At 35.9% G+C, this 24117-nt stretch overlaps 1 protein-coding gene across 1 annotated transcript in view; it reads right to left on the reverse strand.

Annotated features, from left to right (window-relative positions):
- LOC150094525 (transformer-2 protein homolog beta-like) overlaps positions 1 to 24117 on the reverse strand; it is a 154089-nt gene that overhangs the window by 113377 nt on the left and 16595 nt on the right. The window contains exon 2 of the mRNA XM_090412234.1: positions 16156 to 16325. Coding sequence (XP_090268360.1) covers positions 16156 to 16325 — 170 coding nt within the window. The remainder of the gene's footprint in view (positions 1 to 16155; positions 16326 to 24117) is intronic.

A 24117-nucleotide genomic window follows, 5' to 3' on the forward strand; every position in this document is an offset into this window, starting at 1 on the left:
CGTATATATTTTGCATTTAGTGCTGCCATAGATTGTTGCACAGACTGTTTTATTCTGTCTGCATTTCTCATAATTGTAGTAACAGTCGATGAAGGGAAGTTCATACTTCTATAGACATTAGCATGTATCTGCCCATCTTCCATTGTTAGAATCACCTCCATCTTCTTTTCAAGTGTGATTAATTTCCACGCCTTCTTAACACCAACTTTTGCTAATTTTTCTGCACTTCTATTATCAGACATGGTACGTAATTACGTACTTTATCGATTTAAATACATATGTACCTAAAAAAAATTAAATAGAACGATTAGGTAGATTCAACATTAAAACTAGGTTTGATACATATACGTCGTAGTAGCTTGGCAAACACTCAAGCACTAGAGTGCCTGCTAGCGTCGTTTCTCAGTTAACCACACTACAGTAAGAAAGCACGTGCAGGCAAATGGCGTTATTGTGAATCGGCGTAAACCGATGGCTGCCTGTATTAAATAAAAAATAAGATAGATACTTGACTATATCCACATAAAGTTTGGCAAACAACTAGAATGTTGTTTATTATTTTAACGGTGTAATAGAACACAGAAACTAAATAAATAATTAATTTATTAACTTAATGCTGATATTTCGCTGGTGTTATAACCAGCATCTTCAGAGCACAAAAATACTGTTTGTCACAATACGCGAGACTAAAACAACATGGTGTACTTGAACAAAATTGTAGCAGCAACACAAAGACTAGAGTCCTGATTTTGGCGCCCTCTATCGAAAAAAAAAAAAGAAAAAAAAAAGGCTATCATATATTACTAGAGTCCTAGAAAAGTGCTAGTTTTTTCTTAATATGACTGTCTCCCAGATCTTCGGCAAGTTAATACAGCCATATTTGTTGAGATTTGGAGTGTGTTTTAGGGCTTCTGTCGCCTCTAAGAACAATCTCTCTGATTTATACGGGTTTCTGTGTAGTACTTTTGTGTTTTTCCAGTTGATCTTGTGTGCAGGGGTATCCAGAGCATGGTCTGCTAGGCCCGACTTCCCATAATGATAATCCCGGACGTATCTTTTATGTTCGCTGATACGGATGTTCACAGTTCTTCCTGTTTGACCATAGTAGGCTTGATTGCATGAGCAGGGTACTTGGTAGACTCCTGGATGTGATAAAGGAGGAATGCTGTCCTTGGGTGAGCGGATGAGGGTGACTAATTTGCTACATGGTCTGAATGTAGTGCGTAGTTTATGTTTATTGAGAATTCTTGAGATCTTTTCAGATGTGCCTTTAATGTAAGGGATGGTGACTGTTTTGTTGTAGTTCTCTGTGGTGGATGGTGGGAGGGGTTTCTTAGGCGTGTTTAGTATTTTGTTTATTTTATGTGGATTGTAGCCGTTGGCCAAGAAGGTGTGGCGTAAGTGAGTCAGTTCAGCAGTAAGAGCCTTGTCATTGGAACAGATTGCTCTCGCTCTATGGGTTAGCGTTTTTAATATGCCATATTGTTGAGAAGGATGATGGTGTGATTGTTTGTGTAAGTATCTACCTGTATGTGTGGGTTTTCTAAAAACTGAAAATGATAAGGAACCATCTGTGAGACGTGTGATGAGTGTATCCAGGAAGGGCAGACAGTTGTTGGCTTCCAGTTCCATAGTAAAGTGGATTTTTGGATGTTGGCTATTTAAATGTGCTAAGAATGTTTTCAATGTCTCAGGGCCATGTGGCCAAATAGCAAGCACATCGGCAACATAGTGTAGCCAAAGTGTTGGTTTGAGAGTGGCTGTATTGATTGCTTGTTTTTCCAGGTGTTCTATGTAAAAGTTGGCTGGGGGTGGGGCATTGCTGTTCCATCAATTTGTTTGTATATTTTCCCTTGCCATGTGAAATATCCTGCATGTATTGTGATTTTGAATAGTTCAAATATATCAGGGGGGAAGTGTGACTTCAGTAGATTGAGGGTTTCTATTAGTGGTACATTTGTGAATAGTGAAGTGATGTCAAAGCTTACTATTAAGTCTGAGCTTTTTAGGGTAAGGTGTTGTAAGATGCTTTTTAGGTGTGCTGAATTTTTGACAAAGGAGGGAGAATTGTTTGTGAGAGTGGCTAGTAGCTTCGCTAAATGTCTAGCCAGTTTGTATGTGGGACTATTTATACTGTCCACAATTGGGTGTAGGGGTGTGCCTTGCTTGTGAATTTTTGGTGCTCCATAGATCCTCGGTGTTTTAACATGGAAGGTTTTGAGTTTGTTAACTGTGTCTTTGGGAGGGGAAGTGACTTTTTTCAATAATTTTCGTGCCTTATTCTTTTGTGTGTTGGTGGGATTGCGATCTATAATTTTGTATGTTGACTGATCTTGTAATAGTGTGTGCATTTTGTTTTCATATTCAGTTGTGTCCATCACCATGGTTGCATTTCCTTTGTCTGCTTTTGTTATGGTAATCTGGCTGTTGTTGTGTAGCTCTTTTATAGCAATGAATTCCTTATGTGGGATATTATTTTTGGGAGGCTTGGACTTGATTAGGATGTTGGCCATATCTAAACGTATGTTGTTAGCTATTGTTGGAGGCAGGTCGTATATTCCTCGTTCGATGGATGCCATTATTTCGGCTTTTGGAACTTGCTTGGGAGTTATGGCAAAGTTGTGCCCTCGACTTAAAGCACTCGTGGCTTCTTTGCTTAAGGTGAGTGACGATAGATTCACGACGACGAGGTCTTGTTGTAATTGCGGTCGTTGTATGGTGTTCCGTTGTTGGAGATTTTCAAACTTATTTTGGTGTCGGTTTTTGACTCTGTCGAATTCTTTTTTTGCCGTTGCGTCAGTGATGTTATCTAGGATCTGCCAAAGTACCTTGTCTTTGGGCTAGGACTAGGACTAGCTATCATATATTACTAGAGTCCTAGTTTCTAGGACTCTAGTAATATATGATAGCTTTTTTTTTTTTTTTTCAGATAGAGGGTGCCAAAATCAGGACTCTAGTCTTTGTGTTGCTGCTATAATTTTGTTTAAGTACACCATGTTGTTTTAGTCTCGCGTATTGTGACAAACAGTGTTTTTGTGCTCTGAAGATGCTGGTTATAACACCAGCGAAATATCAGCATTAAGTTAATAAATTAATTATTTATTTAGTTTCTGTGTTCTATTACACCGTTAAAATAATAAACAACATGTTCGACGAACACATAAGTCTGTCCACACGTTTAAACAACTAGAAATTAATAATTCTCCACTGCACTGGATGAATGGAATAATGAAATTTAGGATTGCTATCAAAATTAATCATTTCATTTTAAAAAATAAAAATTTTAGCACCTGTATAGCTCAGTGGAAGTAGCATGTGCCATCTAGGATGCTAGAATGCCCAAAGAAAGAGTGTCATAAGTTCTATTCATTCTGGTAACCAACTAAAGGAACTTTTACTGTGCCTTTTTTTGACTGGTTCCTGAGTTAGTCAATCTCTGGCACAGGCAAGTGGGTTTTTTCCCTACAGGAAACTTGGGTTTTTCATCCTGTAAAGTCAAGAAAATCTACCATAGAACCCACACTATTTTCAGACAATAAACATAGTGTTTGGTTAGAGATTACGAGATGGCAGCCACCTCTCTTCACCGGATGCCATGTATTTATGTTACCATCAAAATTTATGTTAATAATAGTCTTGGGCCAGCTATCTATGTTTGGCTACTGATGGAGATTGAACTGCCCACTCTCAAGTCTCCAAAAGTTAGACAGGGTTAAAATAGCTTTACCTACTATATGAATATAAAAGGCATTAGATTTTTTTTTTTGATCAGTTTAATTTTGATTACAATCATGCCGCTTGTAATGACAAAATTAGGGAAAAAATCATACATCAACAGTACATAAGCCAAAAGCATTTTGGCATTTCATAAATCATGATGACCTTTGACTCACTCATCAGGGTTAGTTAAAGTTCTTTAAAGTTAGTTAAAGCTAGACAAGTAGGAAGACCATTTATAATGGTTGTATGGAATGCAGATAAGTGGTGCTTTAATTAAGCTGGTATCCAACTCGACTTGTCTATAGTGCATCCCAATTCTGGTTCTCCATTTTAGATGAACAAAAATAAGGAGAAAAATAGCGTAACCAGCATGGACAGTAAAACTGTAGAAATTATTGATGTCATCAATAACAGGAATATCACTGAAGAGGAGATATGTCAAAAGTGACCATGGCATTTGAATTCTTTGCAGGTTTTTTTTTTTTTTGTTATTCCCATCCTAAGAGGTTGTTCAATCTATAGTATATTAATATCATGGATAAGAAGTTGAAGAAACTTGGTAATAGATTTCAAGACCTGTAGCTTGTACACATTACATGTAATACATCAGAGGTAAGCCTATTCCAGACGTCAACAGTAGAAGAATGAAAAGGAAGAAAATTTGTTCTTTGACTTTGGAGTTGAACAGTTTCTGAATGTGTTTTAACAGATTTAGAAGCATGGGAGAACTAATGCCAATTCTCATGAACAGTGACCATCGAAAAATTTGTAGAAAATGCAAACATCAGAAACTGAGCACGCCTTTGTGAAAGTGTTTGGATTAAGTTGTGAGAGAGATCACTAATCAAACCTAACTGCTCTCGTCTGTAATGAATCAAGTATTTTCAGGGTGCTCTTAAGGACACAATGCCAAATGTGATAACTGTCCAGATTTATATATAATAATAATAGTCCCGATTTGGGATCTGAACAAAGTTATTTTGGGAGATGTTTTTTTTTAAATAAAGAATTTTAATGGTTTATTATCACAAAGTAAAAGATGAATACTTTAATCCCAATATTTCACTTAAAAAATAGCAGAATTCTTTGGGATTGTATTGTCTTGCAGAGCTTTTTTTTTAAATACTCAGACAGTGTTTTATACAATAGATGTAATCCTTCTGACCTGCAACTTATAATTTTCATAATTGACATCATCCTTATGCACGTCTTATTTCTTCCACATCATTCTTCTCTTAAGAATCCCTCGGTTAATAAGATTGTACATCCATTTCATTCCCACCCTGTTTATTCTTTGTATTCTAGGCACATTATAATACTGAATCACTAATATATTTTTTGAATACATTCCATGCGCTGTTGATATCCTTCCTGTCTAGCAACAAATTTCTATGGGATAGAATCTAATATTTTCCTCAGTTGATCATAATTTCCTGCTTTGAAGGTCAGCATCTTTCTAAACGTAACATCCATACACTTAGCCACTTTCCAAGTCAATACAGCATGACCACTGTTGCCAACTGGAGGCAGAAAAGTCATGTCTTTCATAAAGCTCAGCCTCTGACACTATAATCAGGTCTAATACTCTTTGACTTTGAGTCCCTTCTGTCACATACTGTTTAAGAAAGTTGTTATGCAACAGTTAAATTCAGCTACATATTAGTTTATTTTAACAGCATTGATTACAACACAGAATGATAAGAAAATTTAATATTTATTAACCTATTAGTTAATATTTTGCTGGTATTATATCCAGCATCTTCAGAGCACAAGAACTGTTTGTCACAGTACAAGAAATCACAACAATTGGTATAACAGTGGGACTAGTTAAAAAAAATTGTAACAGACAACACAAGGAGCTACTAAAGTCCGAATTAGTATACCACCTGTGTTGGAAAAGGAGAGAAAGGATAGGAAAAAATACTAAATGCTCCCCAGAAATCCCCCCCACTGCCTATTACGCAAGACTACAGCAAAACTGTTACCATCCCATACATTCAAGGCACATTTGAAAAGATATCTAGAGTGCTTAATAAATATCAGCTATGCACCATATTTAAACCATATATCAAATTGGCAACTCTCATTCGTTCACCTAAGGAAAAACTCTCTTCTTTATCACCTCCAGGAGTTTATGAAGTGCTCTGTTCTTGTGACCTAACTTACTATGAACTGACAGGAAGAACTATTGACATCTGCCTTGTGAACATAAAAAATACGTCGAGCACTATCGTTATGGCAAGTCAGGTCTAGCAGACCATGCTTTGGATACCCCTTCACACAGATTCAAATGGAAGAAAACAAAAGTGCTACAAAGAAGTCAGAAAGATTGTTGGAAGCTTTAAAACATACTCCAAACCTCAACAGGTATGGCTGTATAAAATTTACCAAAAATAGTCATTTTAAGGTTTAACTAATACTTGTTCTCTCTTTTTCTAATGTGGATGGTGCAAATTAGGACTTTAGTTCCTTGTGTCGTCCATTACAAATTTTTTTAAACTAGTCCCACTCTTATACCAAATTGCTGTTTCATGTACTGTGACAAACTATTATTGTGCTCTGAAGGTGCTGGATATAATTCTTTTCTTATCATTCTTTGTTGTAATCTATACCAATAAATAAACTGCCAACAACTAACCTATCCATTCATTAGTTAAATTCAGCTTCAGTCTTCTCACGAGATTTCACTGCTACCCAATCAATGTTTGGGTAGCAGTGAAATTATCATGGGTAATTAAAGTCACCCATGATAATTACTCATTTAGCACCCATCACATTTATTTGGTAATGCATTTTGTGATTACCAGCAACCGAACCACTAGATCTATAACAACACCCTCACTATGTATTGGATCTTGTTCGACTCCACTTCACACTGGATAGCTTCAAACTCACTGCTGCATGGAGAAAACTTATTAATATTGCAATCATAGCTACCTAACTGGAATCAAATAATCTTATATGACTAGAAACACATGCCCTCCTAGATTGTCAACCCTTGCTAAAAATACTGTACCCTTCACAATCAATACCAGTTAGGATATATGTTTCTGAGAACCAAGGCTCGCTAATGCCAGACAGATACATTGTATTTGGTAATACAATGTATTTACCAAAGCAACAAACTCAGCTCCTTTGTTTTTTTATACTCCTGGCATTTGTGTACCGACATAATAAGTTACCTCCTTTTTTGTATATTAGCATCTGTAGTCTCATGATCCAGTTGGTCAACTTTCAAATTCCTTATCATATCTAATGCATCACTTATGCAGACATCCTTACACATTTTTAAATCTGAAGTGGATGAATACACAATCACCTTTTCTTCATTATCACTTCCATTAATGATCATATTTGGATCATTAATATAGCTGCATAACTTAGTGCACTTACACACAAATTATCACCATTATTCCCATCACAATCTAGTTTCACTGTCTGTATTAGGTCACATACTGTAATAATTTCTCCAGACTCCTGATATCAAACACATTCAAGTGCAGGCCATCCCTTTTATATAAATTCCTTATTCCTCCAAACTCACTCCATATATCCAAAAACTCACAACCATTCTTTCTATATTGATATACATATCAAATCGTTTGCCTTCATAGTCCGTCTTAATGGTGTGTTATCATAACTAGGTAACATACTAACTACTTTCACTTTCTCAATCTTCACTATCACTTCTTCCAGCAGTCCTTTTCGATCCTCTCTCATCCTGTATTTATCACCAGACAAATCATTTATTCCTACCAAAACTACCATTTGTTTTACTTCTGTTTTCTGCTATTCAATTACTTGCTTTGAATTTTTAATTTTAGATTCTGTGCCGCTTTATTCCTTTTGCTACTTACCCTTCATTTGTCCATCCAATGCCATTAATCACTTTTCAACTTTTCACAATTCCATTCATCATCTGTCTAATGATCTGTTTTGGTCTAGATATTTCCAAAAGTTAATTCATATCTGATATCCTTGTTAGTTCCCAAAATGGCATGATTTTGTTCAATGGGACAAATCACCTTATCAATTTCACTAGCATTCCTCTTTGTTGCTGCTCTATTGTTCTTGTACTACTTAACATTACAATATTCCAGTAAAATATCAGGAAATATTAAATACTAAAAGTACATGAAAATCAGGCAGTAATATTACTAAGAAAACAACACAATAAAAATCACAATTTTCACAGGGTATTAAATACACTGACCTTTCACTATATAGCCTTGAACAGAATTTTTCAATATTAGTAAGTGTAAAGTTATGTTCTTTGGCATGATGAATAGGAATTTAAATAAAAAACAGTAGAGCATAAGTGTTACATTGGAGTCCCTCTATGTATACAATCACATGGATAATTTTGACTAAAAAAACAAAACTCGAGAATACAATTATTTAATAGAGTTTAAGGATGACCATTTCCCACACTTTAGGGATGGTGAGGTAATTATTACAATTGAGGTTAAATCAATGAAGTAGGGCTTCAGCACTTTCCTTATATAAATGTTCATGTTTATATCTGTATCTGTGTAATAGTTTGGCATTTTTCCAATGCATTCTGTGGTTGATGTTTACAATCCCTTGTTATACTAGGCCAGATTTGTGAGATCAAATGTGGTCTTGATGTTCAGGGATGTGTTTGCTGACAATCTTCCTGTTTTGTCCATAGTAAGACAAGTTACACGAACATGGTACTTTGTATATGGCAGGTAGTATCAATTGTGGAAGTTTATCTTTTGGAGAAAGCAACAGATTATGATTTTGGTTGATGGGTTAGGAATGCCCAAGGAATGGCAATGGGCTCACCACTATCACCTAAACTAGCCTACATTTATCTTGAACACCTGGAAAAAATAATCTTCTCTCTTGACCCAAAACCATCAATCTGGCTACGGTACATAAATGATGTCTTTGTGGTCTGGAGTCACACAGAACCTGAACTCCATTTCAACAAAAAATCAATACCCTACATCCTCATACTAAGTTCACTCTAGAAAAAGAATTAAAGGAATCTCCTTCTTGAATCCGATTACATATCAGACTAAAGTTTTTTACAGGTCACTATATCCACACTGCATCAGCCCACCATCCATCTCAAAAATATGACATCATGAAATCCCTAGCATCTCAAGCACAGAAGATTTGTTCCTCCAAAAGATCTCAAAACAAGAATTGGAAAATATCAAGCAAACAGCTCTACTAAAGTGATAGACTCCAAGAAAAACACAGAAAATAATTAACAACTTTCCTACACAGCAACCTACACAAGATGAAGTACACAGAGCTCCCATACCATATTATTACGGGCAGCTCCAAGGAGTTCTTAGATTCATTGAGGGAGGCTCAACATCATGTTAAGAACAACTATGCAACATTCACACAGTATCTATCATATTTCACCTTGAACTCATTTACAGTCATGGCACCCACAACAGACTGTGACAGCTTATTCCACTCATTTACCACTCTCCAGTAAAAAACCTAGCTTTAACACTCTTGCTAACCACACTCTTACCAAGCTTCCATGGATGGCCCCTAGTCCTCCCACTACCAGTCCTATTCTCAAAAATATCTTCTGAATTAATCTTATAGAAACCCTTCAGTAATTTGAATGTCTCAATCGTATCACCCCTTTTCTGCAACCCACAAATCTTCAACCTGTTCTCATAAGGTTCATTCCATAGACCAACTATCATCTTGGTCACTCGCCTCTGGTTCCTCTCCACTTTCTCCCCATCAAGAAGAAACCCTGGCGCCCAGATCTGGGAACAGTAGTCTAGATGGGGTCTTATCAAGGCTCGATACAGAGGAACAATGACCTGTTTGTCTCTGCTCGTTAAACTGTTTTTCACAACCAAGTGATTTTGATGAGCTGATTTTGCCACTTTTGCGATATATCCCCAAAACTTCTATCTCCCTATCCACCAACGCTCCCAAATTCCTGGCCTAATATATGGAACTGTACTCCTGGAGTACAGTTCCATATATTAAAAGTATCATAAACGAGTGGCAAAAATTATGAGAAAATATAAACTCATTGCTACCCACAAACCCATCAACAAAATTCATAATCTGTTGCCTTCTCCAAAAGATACTATCACATACAAAGTGCCATGTTTGTGTAACTTGTCTTACTATGGACAAACAGGAAGACTGTCAACAAACATATGAAATAGTTTGTTATGAAATCATCAAGACTACATTCGACTCATCAAACCTCACAAATCTGGCCTAGTACAACAAAGGACTGGAAACACCAACCACAGGATCCCTTGGGAAAATGCCAAACATCTTCTTCTTCTTCTTGGCTTCCCGTATTAGGTAATTGTACATAGCCACATAGCCTTTAAAGGAATGCGGAGAACCGACCAGGGCTTCTGACCTAATGTCCAATCCTCACCTTCTCGTGGTGCACAATGTTGGGTATCTACTTGGATACTGAACGAACGAGGATGGGCTGGCAATTTAGGATTTAGCCGACCAAATTGTATTCTTATTGGTTAAACCAAAATAAAAAAATGATGGTACAACATTACAAAATTTCATGCTGGCTGGGGTGTCGCCCAGTTAAACAAGGCCCCCATTGTTTTCGGCAGGGAACCAGAGCGAACAGCAAAAAGTCAGCTACTGGAACAAATCTGAAAAAACACCCCAACTCAATATCACCACAGTTAAAGATCGGTACTATCATTAAAAGAAACCTGAATGGCAAAGAAATGGAGCTAGCTGAGGAATTAGATAAGTACCAGATCGACATAATAGGGGTGACTGAAACAAAAAAAGACAAAAACTGGTGAGATCTTTCTGAGCAATAAATACAAAATGTTATATTCAGGCAATGACAATCAAGGAAAAGAAGGAGTACCCGTAGTATTCAACACAAAATACAAGGCTAATTTTCTTGAATGGCAGTCAGGCTCAAGTAGAGTAATGTGGGCAAATATGAGAATGGGGAACTGGACAATGAGACTTATTTGTGTCTATGGTCCCACAGAAGGTTCTACTAAGGTAGAAGTGGAGGAATTTTTTGAGGTTTTAGAAAAAGCAACTGACACAATGAAAAAGGAAAAGTTGGTCCTTGTTGGGGATCTAAATAGCAGAGTAGGAAATGATTGTGAGACATACAAAAATATTTTGAGAAAATTTGGAGAAAAGAGCAAAGCTAATAATAATGGCAAATATCTGTTGGATTTCTGCTCAGGACATAGACTGGTTATTACTAACACCATGTTCCAACATAAAAATGTGCACAAATTCACATGGAGAGAAGAGGCAAGGAATAAGAAAAGTCTCATTGACTATGTTATTGTTGATAGTGATGTTTTCTCCCTGGTGCAGGACACCAGTGTACAGAGGATTTGAAATTGGAAGCGATCACTATTTTGTCTTGAGCAGGATAAAATTGAATTTCATATTGAAAAGAATAACATGTAAGAAAGTTCTAAAGAAGCCAATAAAAGTTGAGCAGCTCTCAGATGTGAACTGTAGACTAAAATACACAAAGATTATTGAAGAAAAAATTAGAGTATGAGTACATGAACCAAACCTTGCAGATTCAGTGGCAAACCTTGAAAAAAATTATGACTGATTCAGCCAGAGAGGCATGTGGTGAGGTTGTGTGCAAGGATAAAAAAATCAGAACTCCCTGGTGGACACAGGAAGTTAAAGAGGCAGTGAAGGAAAAGAAGAAAGCATATCAAAAGTTCCTGGCAAATAAGTCAGCTTTTACTCTTACAGAATACAGAGACAATGTAAGAAAGCTAAACAGTGTGTAAAACTAGCAAAACAAAAGTCATGGGAAGACTTTGGCAAGAATATAGAAAATAAATATCAAGAAGGTGGCAAAATATTCTGGAGGTTGTTCAAAAAGCTTAGGAATAGAGGAAAGAGTACTGTAAAAGGAGTTAGAGATGATAAAGGTGACATGAAAAGAGGAGAAAAAGGATATCCTTGAAGTATGGAGTAATTACTTTCAAAACCTGCTAAATGAAACAAGCAGTGATGACAGCACAGTGGTAAAAAACACTGACCAGGCATGCAGTCAGGAATACATATCCATACTTGAAGTAGAAAAAGCCATCAAAGGCTTGAAATGTGGAAAGGCAGCAGGAATAGATGATATTCGACCAGAAATGCTGAAGTATGGTGGTATGAGAGTCTTACAGTGGCTGCACTGCATAGTTCAGAAAGCCTGGACAGAGGGACGAATTCCCGATGATTGGAGTAGAGCTCTAATAGTACCCATATATAAAAAGGGAAATAAAACTGAATGTGAGAATTACAGAGAGATTTCCCTACTGAGCATTCCTGGCAAGATCTATGCAAGTATACTTGAGAAACAGTTGAGAAGAATTGTGGAAAAAAAGCTTGCTGAAGAATAAGCTGGATTCAAGCCAAATAGAGGCTGTCAGGATCAGATCTTCACTTTACGACAAATAGTCGAGAAAGCATGGAAATATAACAAAGATCTGTATTTAATTTGTCGTTTTGGAAAAGGCATATGACAAGGTGCCAAGAGAGAAGCTATTCAATACGCTACAGTTATATGGTGTCAATGGGGCATTATATCAAGCAATACTTTGTCTTTATTTGAGTAGTAAGTCAGCAGTTAGAATTGAAGAAAGTACAGGAAGATGGTTTAATGTTAAATCTGGGGTGAAACAAGGATGTACATTATCAACTCTGTTATTCATTATCTATATGGATCACATTATGAAGGAAAGTGGTATTAAACATGATATCAGAATTGGAGATGTTAACGTCAGCTCTTTGCTTTATGCAGATGATGTTATACTTCTAAATAAATCTGCTACAAGTCTCCAAGATTCTCTGACTAAATTGAATAACTGTTGTAATAGATATGGTATGAAGGTTAGCAATAAAAAGACAAAGACAACGAAAATAGGCAGAATCACTGAAAATGTCAACTGTGTTGTGAATGGAGAACCTGTGGAACAAGTAAAACATTTCAGCTACTTAGGCACGATTTTTAGTGAAGATGGTAAATTCAATATAGAAATAGACAACAGAATCAGCAAAGCTGGTATGGTGGGAAGTCAACTGAATAAATTCATATGGAATAAGAGAGAAATTAGTCAGAACACTAAATTAGCTGTATACAAGACAGTGTTCAAACCAGTTTTAACTTATGGATCTGAGAGCTGCGTCAGAAGTAAAATACTTGACCAAAGACTAGAGACCGCAGATATGAGAGTCCTGAGAAAGATTACAGGCATGAACAGATGGCATCAATGGCAATATCATATTAAAAACGCGAATATAAGAAAAGAACTTGACAGTGTCAGCATCCAGGAATGCATTTGCAGAGCTAATCTCAGGTGGTATGGCCACTTAAACAGAATGGGCGAAGAAAGAATAGCAAAACAAGTGTTCTCTGCCAGGTTGGCAACAAAACGACCCAGAGGAAGACCAAGATATAGGTGGATTGATATTAGATGATAGAAATATAAGATCTGATAATGTTGGAGTCTTGACAAGTAACAGACTGATTTGGAGGAAAATTATAGATAGGAAGTTAGTAATGATGTAATTTTTTTTCATGTAGTACTATCATATCCTGTGCAACCCCTTGAGGGTACATGGCAGGAATTTGATGATGATGAATATTGGCTAAAGTTATGGATGGTGAAGAGAGGTCAAAAAGAGCACCCACCCACCCACCCACCCACCCACAAAAACAGTCCATCTAGTTTTACACCACAAGATGAATTAAAGAAATGAGAAATTCAAAGCTATCTAAGTGCCTTGAACGTCTCTGTTTTATAATATTCTTTGATGTAAGATAGGTTCACACATGCCCAAACTATCATGAAAATTCTGGATATACAGGATACTATAACAGTACTGCATGATAAGGTTATATTACTATTAATTTCCTATTGACAATTTTCCTTCAAATTAGTTCATCTGTCAGGACTTCAATATCATCAGATGTTGTTTCTGTCTTCTTAGTCACTTCTAACTGCACTAATTCGATAAGATACTGGTCATTTCTCTGCTCTTCAGGTATTAAACATCCTTTTTTTTTTGTCTCAACTTGCTTCCAAATATCTTTATTTTTAAAATGATTCTGCTTCTGATATAAGTAGTCTGCTCTCCTAATTTTTCTCACTTTAATATCTAAATGATACATCAAAAAGAAGTATATGGAGGAAGTGAGTGTGCAAAATTTAAGGTTAGTAGTAGTGTACTCAGGAATCAGTCCTTGGTCAATTGTTATTCAAACTAACATTAATGACAATGAGAAGGATTTGACATTCAATACATCTATTTGTTGATGATGTAAAGATATTCAGGGTATCAAAAATGCAACTGACTTGCAGCACTTCCAGAATGATATGAATAGATTCAGATTGTGGGCATGTGAAAATGGCTATTAGCTCAATGATAGTAAATGTAAAGTTATGCACGTTGATGTGTTGAGATATCCAATGGTATATTATACTGGTTAGATTATGTCAGAAAAAAACTGATAAGGCTAGAGTGTTTTGAGTTATACTAGATAGGAAGTTGAAGTTCCTTGATACGACTTATCTGAACTACTAGTGTGTTGAAAATGATATTAGGACTGTGGAATGTAGACAAGGATGGGAGAATTTGCAAAATGCAGTTACTAGCAAACAAGAGAAACAGGGATAATAGAGAATTACAAATTTTTCAAAAAGTTACACGGGATACTCATTGATGAAATATTTCATTTTATGGAGGGTGAGAAGAGGATGAGAGAGGGCATCGATGGAAGTTAATAATGAATGCAGTCAAGAAAAAAATGAAAGTAGATTTTTCTCCCATAGTGTGGTGTAACTGGAATGGTTTGCCTATGGAGGTGGTAAGCACAGACTGTGAAATGTGGCATCCCTTGATGAGTTCCTGAAGGTCTCTATAATAATATCTCTAGTTGCTCAGCTTGGATCAAATATTTTATTTCGAATACAACTCTCATATCTATAAAATTGGTTTGAATACTGTCATGCACACAGCTGGTTTAGTATTTTAAGTTGTAAACCTATAATACATTTAGTAATGTAGGCGAGCTAAGGATTTTTAAAAAAATTACTTTTGTATTTTTTATTTATTTATTTTTGTATACAGTTCCAGAAGCCCTGCTCTAAAGACCAAACACGGAACTTTTTTCAAGCGGTCTCACATCTGGCAATGAAATTCATCTCCTACCTAAAGACAATCACAAGCATCGAAGCCCATACATCGCACAGCCTGCTGGGTGGATGGCCAGTACATTTACCACTTTGCCAAAGAAACCAGCCATTACTTCCATATTTATCATCTCCACTGAAAATTGTGCCTAAACAGATTAAATATTTTATGTTTCGTAAGTTCATTCCAAAAGTCTACAAAAGTTCAAACATCTATATAAAAATCATATGGATTTTTTTACCCCCAGACATGGATTAGCACCTTGAAATAAATTAGAATCACCATTAATTTCAGTTATACAGAAACACTGCTGACATGTGTTATATATGTGCAAAGTTCACAATTTAATAAACATGGCATTCATGTGTAGAAAAGTAATATATTCAAATATGATCCCTGTATATTAACAGAAATTAACAATCAAAAGTTAGGGATAAAGACTTTGTTAAACCTTATATGATAATATATAATACATTTATCTTAATCCTCTGCACTTGGCACCAATATTTATATACATATTTATATAATATATTATATGATATAAAGAGGCTGTGCAGCCTAGTTATAATGCTTCTTGTATCATAATACTAGACTACTAGATAGGCCTTTGCCAGTTACCAACTTAGTTTATCTTTGGCCCATAAAAGCAAGTTTTTAATTTTGCATCACAGAAAAATCATTTGTACAACTTATAATAATACAGACAACAATACGAACTGTCAAAGGTGGAGATCACAAGATGGCAAAGTTGTCTGCTGAACTCTCACCTCAAAGCCTCTAAATTCACCGGAAGCTGAACCCATGGCTTTTGGATGGGTTCAGCTTTCAGTAATGACTAAGGATGGGCTAAAAGAAGTTAGGGCTAGAAGAGCTCTTCATACCACCTTGGGTGGGGGGAAGAGAATGCGTCGGAGTATTTTATTTCTTATATGATACAGTTATTTTAAGATAAATGTACTCCTATAAATTATGCTTCAGCCATGTCAAATGAGCTGAACAGTTTAAATATCATAAGTATAAAAGATAAATACATTCAAAACTGAATATATTTAAATATGTAGTACTATCATATCCTGTACATCCTTTGAGGATAAATATGAGGAATTTGATGATGATATATAAATATATATACATATATATTTATTATTTAAGCGGAATAAGTATATTTTGAATATATTCAAAATCAAAGAAAGCAAAATTATTTCCAATACTGCAAATTAATAAAGGAACAAAAGTTTAAAATCAAGTAATGTTCACCTTGAGCGTGAATAATAACGGTGCTTCCGTGAATATGATCGAGAACGTGATCGACTATGACTATGTGGACTTCTAGAATTCCTCCTATCATCAGGTGCTGGCGAATTGTCAGGTGTGCTGCTCTTATTCCTAGAACGACGAGATCCATTTTCAATAGCTCTAGGACTATCCTTAATAAAATAAAAACATTTTTAGATATAATTCAAATAAAAAAATCATGCTACTTATTAATTATTCATACCACTTACAATTTTCGCAAACATTGAGAATGACAAATACTTATTTCCTACATTTACAATAGCAATGAGAAATAACTGAAACCTTCCAGCTTTAAACTATGTTTCCAGTATTTTGTCTAGCTTACGATTAACTAATAATACTATTCTAATTGTATATGCAGTGTGTGTCTCTGCATAGGAACTAATGTTAATCTTAATTTTGTTTAAAATCCAAGCCATTTGATTTAGTTGCCGGAGTACTGAATCACTGCCAAAGCCTTAAGAAAGAGTTGATGGGTTTGTGCAAGTCTTAATTTCTGATTTGCACATTAGCTTTTCAGCTAGTTTATAAACCAAATATTCACTATTGTACTATGTGAGAATGAGTAATGAGGGTTACTCATCAGTTCCAATATAAAATCTCCCTCTCCCCTAAATCTGCAAGGAATAATGCCTTGGAAATAAAAGAGTCTCCCTTTGAATCCTGGAAATTTGGTACAAACACGAGGAAATATTAAATGGCAGTAAATAGTTCTCATATTGAGCAACTAAAGAAAACAAGTTTATCATACACAGGGATCACTGAGATAAGCTACTCATTGGCCATTTGATTGTTTTCATAAGGATGAGGAAGAAAGTACTCTTGGACTATAAACTAATTATTTACAGACACCCCCCCACTTTTCAGATGTGTATAATGGAATACATACTAAGGCAAGTAATATGAAGTCATTAGCCTCTATATACCAGTAGATCAGACTTGAATATGTTTCATGCACAAAACATTGTTTTGCTTCCCTGGGAAAAGGATTAAAACCATGTAAATAATTTCTTGGTATTTTTAACATATAATAAACCCAAGGTAAAGCACTCTACATGTATTATCCAGTATTAGGCCTGTGGTAGCACAAGGAAGTTGGTTGGAGTTTAGAATACCATTTCTTATAAAAATTATTATTTTCTTAACAGTTCTTTGGTATTTATATGAGAACAAAGACTGCACTCAGTAGAAATCTGATGGATTGATTGATTCGGGTGCCCACAGTCACATTCCGGTGAGGGAATTTTTCCCCACTTGTACAGAGAGCTTGCACATCTTCCATGTCCGTTGCAAATCCTGTTCAGTGTTATCCATGTCTTTCGGCTCAGTTCCATACCCAGGATGTTGAGACAATGCCTATCAAACCAAGTTTAAAGTTGGGCATTGGTATTTATACTCCACATTCATTTCCATTGTTCTTTGGTATTGTAGTTGATCGTTCTCAGGCGATTAGCTTCACAGAAAGGGGTCTTTCTTGATTTCAGTCTGTTGAGCTGTAGCTCTAGTATATCATTGTGTATAGGCAATTCAGTATTTCTGAGTATTTTATCGTATTCTCATAGTAGAGCATCGTGTCTTCGTAGGTTTGGTGGTATTATGTTACTCAGCATTGGAAGCCAGTAAACAGCAGCTGTTTTTATGGTTCCAGTGATAAGTTGCATTGTGATGTTAAGCTGGCTGTCAATTAGTTTGGTATGGCAGCTGTTGAGCCAAACTGGAGCGCAGTACTCTGCTACCGAAAAAACCAATCCGAGTGTGTTTGTTCTTAATGTGATTGCTGCTGCACCCCGAGAAGTGCCACATAATTAATTTCTGGATGATGTTGTTTCTAGTTCTTATTTTTTTAGCTGTGTTTTCAGCATGCTTCTTATATGATAAGGTGCAATCAAGTTTAACTCCTATTTAGGATATTTGTTATGGTGTAGAACTGAATTTCCAAATCGGATGCTCAGCTCGTCATGTACCAGTTTATTGTTGGGATGGAATGTTGACACGTCAGTTTTAATTCGACTTGGTTGCAGTCTCCATTTTTTAAAGTAGGTATGCATAGCAGCAAGGTCGTTTGTGAGTTTCCTCCATCCATCTTAGTTCTCTATTTGTGGTGACAAACGCTATGTCATCCGTATAGCAGAATTTTCTGAATACTGTATCTGGCAGGTCAGCTATGTATAGGTTAAATAAGAGAGGGGCCAGTATACTGAGCCTTGTGGTAGGCCATTGTTGAGTTTCTTCTGATTACTGATATTTTCTTCAAGAACAACACGGAAATATCTATTGCTGAGCATATTATTAACAAGCTTTATTGTTCTTCGGCACAGTAGTACTTTCATTAGTTTATACAGCATGCCCTCTCTCCAGAAAGTGTCTTATGCGACAGTTAAATCAAGGAAAACCAGAAGTTTTTAGATTTTGTTGAAAGCCCACTTCAATGTATGATGTCAGTGCCAGAACCTGGCCACAACAGCTGTGATTGGTCCTAAAGCCTGCCTGTTCGATTGAAACGTGTTCAAGGATGGTGTTGCTTATGCGGTTGTACAGTAGTCTTTCCAATAGTTTATATACGCAGCTTAGTAGTGTGATTGGACAATAGTTTTGTGGGTTGTCAAGTTGATTTTCCGTGTTTGGGAAGGGCTATGATCTTAGCTCTCTTAAATTCCTTCAGTAATATGCCTGTGTTCATTATTTCCAAGAAGAAACGGGCAAGCCGTTTTTTGGTATTTTTGCCAGCGTGAATAAGAAATTACGGATGAACTCCGTCAAACCCCAGAGCCTTTCCTGTATATTCTGTGGTTACTTGTATGCATTGATATTACTATTTCATTAGGGTCACTTTTTTTTTTAGCCATATATTTCTGTTTTTGTTAAGGGAAGTATGACTGGTGTGCCTAACTACTCTGCAATCTGTATTAAAGTTATTAGCTCTGTCTTCTGGACATTTTTTTTTGCATTTTGAACTAATATGCAATTATTACAGCTGTTATTAAAGGGCCCATCATGAGAGGATGCTCTACACTGACTACACGCTACATAATTTATCATTCATGTGGTGCATAATTTTTCATTAAGCTCCAAAAGTTAAGTTTTTAGTTTAAAAAAATAGTGATATTAGTTAAAAATAGTGTTAGGATTAGATTGTATTGCGGTCTTCTTGCATTCTGTTTCAACTATAAACATTGTTGATAAGTACATAATATGCATTTGTATGTAAATACATAGTAAAGTGTGTATGTATTCGTGTTGCTATAAAGTGTGTACATTATAACTGTTATTTGTTTTTTAAATAGAATCCAGTATGTATTTGGGGGGAACATGAGCCCAAAACGTTCTTTAAATTTGGAGAGTGATGGAGTTAAAAAAAAAAAAAAAAAAAAAAAAAAAAAAAAAAAAAAGCTGAAAATCTGTCTCACTAGAGACTAAACTAGATGTTTTGCATCATATTGAAGCTTCTGAAAAAATTGTTGATATATGTAAGGCATTAGGGCTTGCGAAATCTATGGTTCAAACAATTAGCGCTAACAAAGAAAAAATTAATGCACATTCACAGTCAGCTGCACCTTTAAGTGTTTCAAAATTAACACGCCAAAGAAGTAGCAATATGGAAAGAATGGAAAAATTATTAAACATATGAATTGAAGACAACAATCAATGGAGGATGCCAATGAGCCAAATGACTATCCAGGAAAAGGCAAAAGTATTTTTGAAAATTTGAAGAGTGAAGATACTAGTGAAGGTGCAGCAGATAAAACTTTTCTAGCAAGCCGCAGTTGGTTTGAAAAATTTACAAATCGCCATAATTTGCATAATATTAAAATGAAAGGTGAAGCACCTAGTGCCGACACCGATGAAGCTCTAACCTATCCAAACATTTTGAAATCAATTATTGAAAGAGGTGGATACATTCCTCAACAAGTTTTTAATGGGGATGAAACAGCACTTTATTGGAAAAGAATGTCTGAAAGAACTTACATTTCAAAGAACGAAAGGGCTGCATCTGGATATAAGGTGTCCAAAGAGCAATTAACTTTGCTCCTTGGTGCAAATGCGGCAGGTGATTTTAAGCTGAAACCGCTTTTGGTATATGCTTCTGAAAATCCAAGAGCTTTAAAAGGATTGAACAAGAAACAATTGCCCGTCATTTTGAGGTCCAATAAAAAAGCTTGGATGACCAAAATACTCTTCGAAGATTGGTTCAAAAATTATTTTTGTCCTGATGTCAAAAAATACTTGCAGGAGAAAAATTTAAGTAACAAATTCTTGCTCCTATTGGATAATGCTCCAGGGCATCCAGTTAACTTATCTGAAGATGTTGAGATTGAATATCTACCTAAAAAAACAACGGCCCTAATCCAGTCAATGGATCAGGGTGCAATAGATACTTTTAAGGCATATTATTTACGAAGAACCTTTCAAAAACTTAAAAATGAAACCGATGGTGAATCGTCAATTAAAGAGTTCTGGAAAAAAATCAACAACAAAGATGCTGTGGACAACATTAGCGAATCATGGAATGAGTTGAAATCAACCACAATGCACCATGTGTGGAAAAAAATTTGGCAAGAATGCATTACAATTAATGATTTTGAATTTGAACTCCTTTCTGAAAGTAGACAAAATATATTGAACCTAGCAAATGAACTTGGTTCTGAGGATGTGGAAGAACACGATGTAATCGATTTGCTAGATGCTGATAGAGAACAACTTTCTGATGAAGAATTAATAGTTAGAAACAAACCGTACATTTGATGAGGAACAACAAGAGCCAGTTGTTTGCTGACAATTAACCTCAAAGGATTTATCGAATGAGCTTACTCATTTCGAACAAGGAATAAACATCCTACTTCAAAAAAATCCCAATGAAGAACACAGCGCCAAAGTTTCTCGTGGCATTAACACAGTCATTAACTGCTACAAAGAATTGCAAAAAGAAAAGACTCAATACAACAAACGTTGGACAAATTTTTTAAATCGGCTCCTCAGACAACAACAGATGGTGTCACTAACGAAGTGATGTCATGCAATTCGTCATCAGACTGATTCGAAAATTAAAAAAAAACGTTCATTTGTTATTTGTGTTTATTTCGCTTTATTTTATTAGTATTATAGAATTATATTTTTGTTTTTATTAATAACTAACGTAAACGATATTTTAAATGAAATAAAAAATGCATTTTCAACCAAAAACCCAACGAGTTTCTATTTTTTTATAAAATTGGAATGCATCTTACCGAATTTATACGGCTTTATATGGAAATAAATGATTTGTTATACGGCATTTCGCTTTGCGGCTGGCTTTCCACGAATGTATCTCGGCCATATAGCGAGGTATGAGTGTAGTCTTTCTGCAGGGCAAGTTGAGTAGCGTAGCACATGGCACCAATGCAAAGCAGAACAATGGCATCCAAGGCATCATTGTTTAAAGAATTCAACAAAAGGGACCTCACATAGTGCAATGTCTGTGAGATGTACGCATTACCAAAGGCAAATGAAATTTAGTTTGAAAGTGATAGTGCTGAGAAAGTGTGCCAAAAATTATATGAAAGTGAGGGTCAAGTCATGAGATAAAAGCAGTGGATGGAACAGAGAATACACATGAAAATGTTTCTGACAGTGTAACGACAGACAGGATTGAAACAGGGGTTTAAAGTCACATGATTGAAAGAGATAGCAAAAGTGTTGATCGAAAGAATAGTAGTAGTATGATGGATGTAAAGAATGATGACTTGGCTGTAATAAGGGAGACAGCTCAGTTACATGGAGTAATACACAGGAAAAAGCAGGAGCTGCAAACAATGCAGAAACATCTGGCAAGTGGATCAGCTGATACAAAAAGAAAGAAGCATGAGAAAAGAGAAATGAATGCATGACTGAGAGAAGAAAAAATTAAGGAGCAAATCTTGTACAGCAATTCTATTATAAGAAGTGTGATTGGCGAGAGATTGACAAAATTGTGGTGCAAAAATTAACAGTTAGTGAGGCTATTAGAGTACAAAAGGATAAAGTGAAAGAGTTGATCGTTTTGGAGGAAATGAGTGATTTGAAAGGAGAAAAGTTTAGCACGACGGAGGACATGAAAGAATTACTGGAAGTAGCAAAAGAAAAGAGTAAGAAAGTTAAGATAGCGAGTCTGTTACTGTCGTATGACAGAATAGAGCTGAGAAGGAGAGCCATAACAGCAAATGACTTGACGAGTTTTATGCAGGAGGAATAACGTGAAGTTAACGGATGCATGGAGCAAGTTTGACAGACAAAAGGACTTACATAAGAAGGATGGTTTGCATCTGAATGAAATTGGATCTAAACTAGGGCTTTTAGGGAGAAGTTGAGTGGATATGCAGATATCAGTGAGGCAGTTGAGTGTAAGAATGTGTAGAAAATGGCTAAGTTAGTAGGTCTGGTAACAAACTAGTGTTATAGTATGCCCACAGATACGAGACCCTTCGACACTTCTGTGCATGTCAAAAGTAGAATCCATTCCGATAATTGGGTAATCAATCCGTATTGTGGGAAGAGTGTTTATTATTACAGGTCAGAAAATTAACTTTTCTTTTATAATCATTGTAGTTTTTAAAGTGGTAACTATTTTGCTTGTATAAAAGTTGGGAAATGTTACGTATAAAGTACGTGATTTCGCATGTTGGTGACCAATTCGTACATCATCTTATTTCTTTTCCCCCTTCAACATGAATTGGCAGTCTTCCAATGACAGTTCTTGCTTATGTGGTCGGACTATACTAACTTAGTATAAAGCATAAGGATAGCAGTGGGGCTAAGGGACTTTTGCACTTTATGTACACTAATGACAGGAACATTCGAAACAAGGGAGATGAGTTTTTGGCATTGGTTAGTTCATCCTGGCCAAAGGTTATTGGCATTAGTGAGGCATGGATGACAGAAGATGTTATAGTTAGTGGAATAGAATGTGAAGGGTATAGTGTTCAGGGAGGATAGAGAGAAAAGAATGGTGGAAGAATGTTACTGAAGAGAGATGAACTGCAACCGAAAAGAGTCGAAGTTTAACTGCAGGCCAGTGAAAATAGCACATTTCAAGTTATCTGATGTGAGATAGAGGCCAGCAGAACAAAATATACAGTTGGATGCTTCAATAGACCAGGGAATGGAAAAGATGATGGGGATAGCATGCATTGGCAAATAAGCTCAATGAATGGAGGGTGGGTAATTATTATGGGGGATTTCAACTATGGGAACATAGACTGGAAGGAAATGGAATTTATGCAGTTACTAAGGAATAATTACCTGAGACAGCATGTGATGGAATATACTAAGGGTCTGAGAGTGCTAGATCTAATAACTGCATCTGAGAATATGTCTACAACCAATGTGACCAAATTGCTGCCAACTGGTGAGTGTTTGTATGGTCTTCACCTGGGAGGTGACTAAATGTGTGTGTGTGTGTGGAATTTTTAGTTAAGAGGAATATATGTGGAATCACTGGGCTGGTAAGTAAGATAAGTTCAGGAGATTGCTTGGATCAGTGCTATGGCATGTGAAACTGCAAGGGCTGGATGTTGATAGTGCATGGGAAATGGTAAAGGAGTGTTTGAGGAAATGGCAGACTGCAAACCTAGAGTCAGGAGAGTAATCATCCAGCTTAATGAGGATGAATATCATCATTAAGCTAGATTTACAAAAAAAAAAAAAAAAAAAAGAAAAGAAAAGAAAAGAAAAATTGTGGAGGGAATTCAAGGAGAAAGGTGACCAGAAGGCACATGAGCAGTACAAAGCAGAAGCCAGAAGGGTAATCAGTGTGGTAAGAAATGTAAAAGCAGAGTATGAAAGTAAATTAGCAGTGCAGGCTAAAGATAATCCCGAACAGTTCTTTCAACATGCTGCAAGTAAAAGGAACAATGTTTATTGTAGAATCCTGAAATTAATTCAGGTTTTGTTTGCTTACACTTTGTATAA

Source organism: Typopeltis vanoorti, chromosome 22 (genome assembly GCF_054136105.1).
Source record: "Typopeltis vanoorti isolate ZY-2024b chromosome 22, IOZ_Tvanoo_1.0, whole genome shotgun sequence".
NCBI lineage: Eukaryota > Metazoa > Arthropoda > Arachnida > Uropygi > Thelyphonidae > Typopeltis > Typopeltis vanoorti.